The sequence below is a fragment of the Azolla caroliniana genome, unplaced genomic scaffold (genome assembly GCF_043228905.1).
Source record: "Azolla caroliniana isolate FFs.n. ecotype wild unplaced genomic scaffold, voAzoCaro1.0.p SCAF_1429, whole genome shotgun sequence".
In the NCBI taxonomy this organism is placed as follows: Eukaryota; Viridiplantae; Streptophyta; class Polypodiopsida; order Salviniales; family Salviniaceae; genus Azolla; species Azolla caroliniana.
This window is the reverse complement of record NW_028231864.1, coordinates 1-8,599: the sequence shown is the minus strand read 5'-3', so window position 1 is coordinate 8,599 and position 8,599 is coordinate 1. Positions and strand designations below refer to the sequence as shown.

At 37.9% G+C, this 8,599-nt stretch overlaps 2 protein-coding genes across 2 annotated transcripts; one reads left to right on the top strand and one right to left on the bottom strand.

Annotated features, from left to right (window-relative positions):
- Positions 1-198: 198 nt before the first annotated feature.
- On the top strand, positions 199-4,097 carry LOC147847166 (copper-transporting ATPase PAA2, chloroplastic-like; the record flags this gene model as incomplete). The annotated part of the gene is made up of 5 exons (XM_087339492.1): positions 199-686; positions 802-970; positions 1,284-1,415; positions 1,899-2,049; positions 3,676-4,097. Coding segments are annotated over 5 exons (1,038 nt in total), but the record flags the coding sequence as incomplete, so codon positions are not given.
- Positions 4,098-4,571: 474 nt separating this feature from the next.
- On the bottom strand, positions 4,572-7,253 carry LOC147847165 (pentatricopeptide repeat-containing protein At1g74600, chloroplastic-like). The gene has a single exon (XM_087339493.1). It carries the CDS (start codon positions 7,134-7,136, stop codon positions 4,572-4,574), a length of 2,565 nt encoding a protein of 854 aa, XP_087195619.1. The 5' UTR covers positions 7,137-7,253.
- Positions 7,254-8,599: the final 1,346 nt, after the last annotated feature.

Here is an 8,599-nt window from a genome sequence, read left to right as displayed (position 1 = left end):
AGAATCAACGGATGACCTATTTACATGCATTCATCCACATAGCTATATAGTTAACACCAAAAGGTTCTATTTTCCAGTATGTATATGCCATGTGTGTGCATCTTTAATGGTCATTGGACTCAACTTACTTTTGTTACCTTTTAAGAAATAGAATTTTATTTCATAACGATTTCAAATATTTTTCTTCCTGAGTTGTAGACAGGAACTTTAACTTTAGGTAAGCCGACTGTATCTGCAATTGCCAGTGCTGGCGTTTACACAGATGAGGAAGTTCTGAGCCTAGCTGCAGCTGTTGAGAGACATACACGTCATCCAATTGCCTCAGCAATAATAAAGGAATCTGACAGAATGAATCTTGATCTTCCGTCTACCACTGGTCATTTAACTGAGCCAGGTTATGGCGCTTTGGCTGAGATTGGAGGAAAGATTGTGGCTGTTGGCTTGTTTGACTGGGTATATGAGTGCTGTGAAAGGAAATCTTCTAAAGATGTTCCATCAGAAAGTTTACCGGTTGTGCTAAATATGTTGGAGAAACAGCTAAGTGGAATTCTGATGAACAAAATGGGATCTCTGTCAGTCAGTGAGTCAAAGACCACCGTATATGTGGGCATGGAAGGCATGGGCATTGTAGGAGCAATAGCTGTGACTGACAATCTCCGTAAAGATGCAAAACTAACCATTGAAAGGTCTCTTTCCTATCATACAAATGCACCGTTCTCTTAAGGCCTTCTGCAATCTGGATTACTGGTTGCTTTAATAAAAAGATACTCATTTTCTTCTTTTCTTCTGGGCTTCATACAGTTTGCAGGAAATGGGGATAGAGACTTTAGTTCTGTCTGGCGACAGGGAAGAGGCAGTTGCAAGCATTGCTGGAGGTCTTGGCATAAATTATATGCATGGGGGCTTAAAACCCAAAGACAAAGCTGATTTAATTGCAGACTTGCAGAGGAAAGGATTTTGTGTTGCAATGGTATGTCCAAGCTCTGATTTGAACAGATGGAACTCTGAAATCTAAACAATGGATTCTGACTAGATTTATGCCTTAGTGAAATTGATGGATCTGGAATAATAAGCACATTGATTGTAGGTTAAACTTAATGTGCCTATTATATCAGTGCCTATTATATCATAAGATTATAAATCATCAATTCTGATTCCTGATCACCTCAAGTTCTGTGCATGTTTCGTGTGTAGAATTATTCTTTATAAAAGCATACCATCTGTAACCTGAGGATAATAACTGATACAGTTCGTGATTGTTTGGCTTGTAACTATCAATATAGGTTGGAGATGGCGTGAATGATGCACCGGCCCTTGCAGCAGCTGATGTGGGCATGGCTTTGAAGATGCAAAAGAGTGAAGATGCTGCTTCAGATGCAGCGTCTGCAATTCTTCTCGGCAATACTCTATCTCAGGTTAGTCATTCTTAGTTATCAATCCTTTTCTTATGTAATTGGATCACTGGGGTACTGTGGCATGGTATATTCCAATGGTTTAAAAAAAATGCTACTTTGTTGTGGTACTTAACTGACTTCTTGCAGGGAAGGAAACTATATTCCATATCAAACAACATTAAACAGCTTCTTAAAGAATGATATTAGGTTCCAGACATGGCTTCTCAGATATGCAAGACAGTTAAACCACTAAATATTTGAATGAACTTACAAAATGAGCCAAGGCATGCTTAGGGATATCAATAACTGTTCTCAATTAAGATGTATAGCTGCCCATCTGCTCAAACTGTCGAATGTGATCTGGGATATAAATAACCATTCTCACTTAATATGTAGAGCTGCCCATCTACTCTAAATGTCAAATGTTTGCACCATCCTAATGTGATTGTCTTACATTATTAAAGTTGCACTGAGACAACCATTTTTTCTCTGAATTTTGTACAGGTGGTAGAGGCAATTGAGTTATCACGGGCCACTATTCAAAAAGTTAAACAAAATCTAGGGTGGGCTCTGACATACAATGCAATTGCCATTCCTTTGGCTGCTGGTGTTCTATTACCAAACTATGGATTCTCAATGTCTCCTTCTATTGCAGGTGTGTTTAAGATCTTTTCCTTTTCTTCTATTTTAAGCTAATGCATGGTTAAAATGTCATTTGAACCTTTGCTTCCTACTGAAACCTTCTAGCGATGTAGTCCAATCAGTGGAATTCAAACCGGTTTAAGTGCATGGGTTAATAAACACTTGCTCTCCAATAGGGGCATGGCCCGAATGTGGAGAGAAATAAATGTTACCTTTAACATCTTCAAAAACCTGGAAAGAAAGAAAGGTATATCAATATCTTTTACTAGGCCAAAATTGCCGAGAATACCAAACAAAATATTCTTAAAATGTTGTCTTGTCTTTGAGAACAACGAAATCAAAATAAATGTAATTAGAACGAGAGAATGGATGTTTTATTGTCCATGCAGAGGCCAAATTTGACCTATGGGACTGAATAAACATATCATCTTATATGTGAGAGATATATTTTATTATCAGCTTTGAAGGTCAAATATGACCTACAAGACAAAAAAATTAGTGTTTTCATGTAGTACATGTGAAAATGAGTAGTGACTCTTGATCTTCACCAACATTACTAAATGAATGTTCCAATTGAGAGTACACACTATGACTATGAGATAAATGCGTTTAAGGATTGGGTTGGTTCAAAGATTTGTGAAAAGCATAGTTGAATTTTATCGAAGGTGGAATTTTGTATGAAGTGTGATTCCCATACAATTTTAATCTGTCAATGAGTGGGTGTGAACCTTAAAACAAGGTACCCAACAACCATTTCCATAGCTATAATCTCATGGGAAGTGATCCCATCTCAAGATGTAAGACATGTTTTTGAATGGTGAAAAAGGTAATTCTTGAGAATCCAACATTTAATTTCTCCACTATTGCATATGTTCTCAAATGCATGGTATGGTCTCTTTCCTTCCTCTGAGTGGCGGGTAGCACATTCATTCCACCTATGATATGAAGGAACTTCAATTCCACACAATTTCAAGTAGCTCATTGACATACAAAATGTCTGGTTTATCCTTATTTTGGCTCATCACAAGCATAATCTTCATTTTAGTGCTATTGACACTCATCTTCATATGCATGCAAAACTCTTCCAATGCCTTCATAAGCTTTTTGCATCTGCTAAATTATTTGCAAAAAGCACCACAAAAGCATGGTGACTATACTCCTAATGGCAACTTCCTCGATACCTTTTTCCTTTATTAACTTGACAACCATTTGTTCTAATTTATCAATGCATAAACCAAATAGAGTTGGTGAGAGTGGTCATCAATTCCATTGCCTATATGTACATGACATAAACCTTCTCACAAATTCAAGAAATTGCAAGCATATATTCTTTTGCTACCTTGAGTTCTTCCATGCACCTCCAAAGATGCTCGTGGTGTACTATATCAAAAGCTTTCTTGAATTCTATGAAGTAACAATATAAACCCCTACCTCTCAAGCAACATTTTTCGAAGAAATACTTGAAGGGTGTTATGTTGTCAAAAGGCAGCTTGTCTTTAAGCCGTAACCGTGTTCTTTTCCCCACACTTATCTTTGATTCCATTAGACATCTAGATAGTTTTGCCATAGTTTTACCATAAGTGATAAAAGAGAGAGAGAGAGAGAGAGAGAGAGAGAGAGATTGATTTTTCTTTTACAGGTGCAATGATGGCGATGAGTTCTATTATTGTTGTTTCAAACTCTTTATCTTTGAAGCTCCATCCATTGGGTCGTGTGTCACAAGAAGCAAAAGTTTGAAGTGCATGTACATTGTAGTTATTTGCAGAGTGAATGAACTTCATGCATGGCAATAATATACCTTAAGTTTCACTTAATTTATCTTATGACTACCTAATTTCCAATTTATTTCTTCCCATTCCATATCTGCTACCAAAGAGCGCGGCTTCCATTTTCCATTCCTGCCCCTCTGACTGGAATGCTGATGTTCTTTTTAGTTCTTTTTAACATGAAATCTATAAAGCCCAAAATCCCCCACCACTGAATCCCTTTGGCTATAAGATGTACATACCTTGTGTGATTCTCTTCACCTCTTGCCTAATAAATTATAATTAGTTTTATGCATCTCATAACTTCAATGTTATTATATCTTAGACATTAACACTGATATGTCTCCACGTGCCTAACTGTCTGTGCCCACTGGTAATCAATTTTGGATGATTCAAAATTTTCAACATTGCAAGAATTGTTTTGTTTCTCTTACATTTTGCGATCATTCCCATATAGTCTTTTCTTAAGGTCAACTGAATTATGATAACCAGGTGTCTTCTGTTTGCATTCCTGCCAAAACCTGAAATAATTCTTCTCGTCAAATGCATTTAAGCATATCTTTCTTGGGGCTAATTTGAAAATTTTAGATTCGGATCCCTCATTAGTTTGATAGTATGATGCTATGGTCTTAGAATTTAGTTGAGTCATAATGGTAACATTCCATGGAGTTGCTCCATTCAAGATATATCTCATCATATATTAAGTCATCATCATGGGGGATAAGGACTATGGTCTGAGTAATCAGGTTGAGGTTGGTCTAAGAGTTCTTTACTTTTGCTGCTCACTTTCAGGTGTAGCAACCGGTCCTCTATCCTTGTGCATACCTGATGCAAGGTATATGTCAGACATTTCCAAGTCCATAGGAAACACTTCATTGAAACAATGTCTTCCTATGCTCATACTTCCATAAACCTTGCTAGAATTCAGTAACGATGTCCAAACAATAGGATCTGGAGGTGTGGGCATAGTTTGCAAAAGGTCTGCTGCTTCATTTAAGTGACCTCTTCGTGCAAAATTATCAACCATGCAGTTGAAGTGCTCAGCTTTTGGCATGATATCATAGGTTTCAAGCATCGCCCGAAAATGTTCACAACCTTTATTTAGTTGTCCAGAATGGCTGCATGCTGCAAGGATACTAGTGAACATTGCATCAACAGGTTTGGCACCATGCTGTTGCATTTCATCAAGGCAACACTGGACTTGATCCAAGTTCCCATACGAAGCATACCCTGCTATCAATGTGCCCCATGAGACTATATTTTTATTGGGCATGTAATCAAAGATATTACGTGCTTCATCGAGGCTCCCACAGTTTGCATACATTTCAATAAGAGTGCTCCCAACTACAACATCCATTGGAAGTCCAGTGCTTGCGAACTGATGATGTACCAATCGCCCTTGCTCAATGGATCCAGTGGCACCACAAGACTTCAATATGTACAGTATGGTAATACCATTTGGCTCAATGCCCTCTTGTTGCATCCTCCTAAACAGCTCAAATGCATTGACATCATGCCCATGCAGGGCATACCCTGTTATCATTGCACCCCATGATACCACATCTCTATTAGTTAAGCATTCAAAGACATGACATGCATCTTCGACTTCTTCACATTTTATATAAGTATCTATTAGTGTGCTTCCAGTAATCATATTTTGTTCACACCCATTTTGGATGATATGACAATGAACCATCCTGAGAGCTTTGATCACATTCTTGTTTCCACATGCTTTTAAGACAGATGAGAATGTGACTGTACTTGGCTCAATACCATCCTGCAGCATTTTGTTGAACAAGCCAAAGACAGAATGCACTTTATCATGCTGGGCATATCCCAATATCATTGCTCCCCATGACACTGAGTCACGACTTTGTAATCCTTCAAACAGCCGATATGCATCTTCCAAACTCCCACATTTTGCATACATATCAATCAATGCACTTAGGACAGCCATATCTAGACTAAATTCCGATTCAGCAATGTGTGCATGCACTTGTCGACCGTGTTCAATAGATTCCATGCTGCTACAAGAACTTAAAATGCACAAAAACATGGGTTTACTAGGCTTTAGACCTTCTTGATGCATTCTTGAAAGAAGCCGGAGAGCCATTCCAACATCACCATGCTGCACATATCCTGTCAGGATTGCACCCCACGAAACCATATTTTTTTGGGGCAAAGTATTAAACACCTCGTATGCCTCATCCATGCTGCCTAATTTGGCATACATATCAATCATGGAACTACCAACAACTAAATCTAATTCGAACCCTCCTCTTAATATGAGGTCATGCACATGTCTACCCTCAAGGATCGCACCCACACATCCGCATGCCTTTAACATGGATGACATTGTGGCTTTATCTGGTTTCATTCCTAGTCCAATCATTTTTGTGAAAAGACCCAAGGCAAGATGTCCATGGCCGTGTCGTGCATAGCCTGTAGTCATAATACAATACGATATTATATCTTGGTTTGGTAATCCGTCAAATATATTCTGTGCTTCTTCCAGCTCTCCGCATTTAGCATACATGTCCATTACAGAGCTCCCTACCACTACATCAGATTCAAGACCACTTTCAATAAGGAGACCATGTACTAGTAAACCTTGGCCAAAATTTTCCATATTGCCACATGCTCTTAAGACATACAATAGTGATACTTTGGTTGTGCTCATCCCTTTCTCTTGCATTTCATAGAATAACTCCAAAGCAAGAGTTAAGTCCCCATGCTCGGCATATCCTGCAATTATTACATTCCATGACACCTCATTTCGATCTGACAAATCATCGAAAACCTTTCGGGCATCCACTACACTCCCACATTTACAATACATGTCAATGATCGAGCTTCCCATGACTACATCCACCAAAACTCCAGCTCGAATAATTTCTCTATGTAGAACTCTACTATTCTTTACACATCCTACAAAGACACAATACTTTATCGCAGACAAATATGAGACCTTATCAGGAACAATCTCATCTTTCTCCTGCATTTTGCAAAACAAGAGGAGAGTTTGTTCATAGTCTCCAAGATTTAAGTGTGCACTTATGAGTGCATTCCAAGTAAAAATGCTCGGATTTAATACTTGGTAAAATGCTTCACTAGCATCAACAAGGCTTCCACATGCAGTAAACATGCGGATGATGTGATCCATAATAAAAGAATCTGAATCAAGCCCATGCATAAATACAATGGAATAAATTTGTCTACCCATTAGAAGGCATTTCTTTTTGGTGCAATCTTGTATATGTTTACAAATAGATCCCCTCGAAAACAAAAGCTTTTGCTCCAGAGAAGAATCCAAAGTATGCATAGCAACATGCATTGTAACCTTGTTATTGCACTCCAACACACTTAACAATCACAGTGTATTAGCATATTGAAACAAATCATCTCTGTAATAAAAAAGCATCCATCTATAGTGGACACATTATAAAACTAATTGCCCATGCATATATTGCAATGGAGAATGAAAATATGCATGAATCTAGATACATACGCATAAATGCGTACAAAAACAATGTGCAAACAAATCATTTTTCTCCCAAATATACATATTTATGCAAAGAAAAACTAACAGTTTCAAATATCTGTGTTTGTATTTTGGCATTTCCATATCCAAACTTGGAGAGAAGACTTGTGATACACTTTGCATGCAACACAGAGTTTCCATTTGCAAGAGCTGTGTGTACAGGAGGGCTGTCTGTAAAAAGAAAGTTAAAGAGTGAAAACGAAAAGAGGAAACAAATTGACGCAAAATAGCAAATGAGCTGAGGCCATAGAGAAACGCAATTGCGATCCACTGATCTTGGCAGCAAACGCAAAAGAATTGTGTCTTTTCAGTATCATCTTAATTAAAGTTCAGGCGCTGTGTTACAGAGAGGTTTCCATGGCTTCAGCCTTCAATAATAATAATAATAACACAATAGAAAGCTCCTTCCTCCATTTTCTATGAGTATGTATTAGTTACTTACATAGCTCTATGGCGTTTAAAACACGGCAAGAAACTCGCCGAGCTCCGCCGTCGAGTTTAACAGTGTTGCGGTTGTAGACAATGAGATAGAGTTTAACGTTAAGTTTTGGCGAATAACAATGTAGCGGAATGGGGCTGTAAGATAAGTGAGAATGTGAATGCAAACGAGAGAGAATGGGGGCCTCTTTGTTGTGCCATATATGGGCAAGGGGTCAGTGTGGGCGAGACACCAAGGGGCATTAAACCATATCGTCTCACACAATCTCATGCATGATTCAACATCAATCTGTGGATTGTTCTGGGATATTCTTGTGCGCATACATCCTAAGTCATTTAACCTTACAATTCCTCGTTACCATTAGCCTATGTTCTCTTATCGAGAAAGTTGATTACATTGGGTGTAACTTGCTAGCTTTTGTTATTAGAAATTCCAATTCTAATACATTGTCTTGAATCTTAAAACAATATTGGTTAGAAAACTTCACAGTCGAAAATGTGACACATTTTTTTAATAAAGAAACTTATAGAATATGTTCTATGGGAGAAACCCTTCTTGAAGCTTAAGGACAAATACTAATGCAAAGGCATGTATACTATGTGGATACACCCACACATAAGTGAATATTAGGGAAACCAAAGTTCAAGCTATTTTTTAGGCTCGGTGATTAGTCAATCATTGTCTATTAACCCCTTTTTTGTCCAACTAAGAGTCATCATTTTCATAAGATTCCTAGGTTTTCTTGTCAAGGTTGGTGTTTGACATATTTCGACGCGTTTAATTGTCTTAACCTTTTTAAGGGGGGTTGATTTTTCTT

Coding starts and splice junctions, on each gene's coding strand:
- LOC147847165 (XM_087339493.1), bottom strand. CDS start 7,136: ATGCATGTTGCTATGCATACTTTGGATTCTTCTCTGGAGCAAAAGCTT.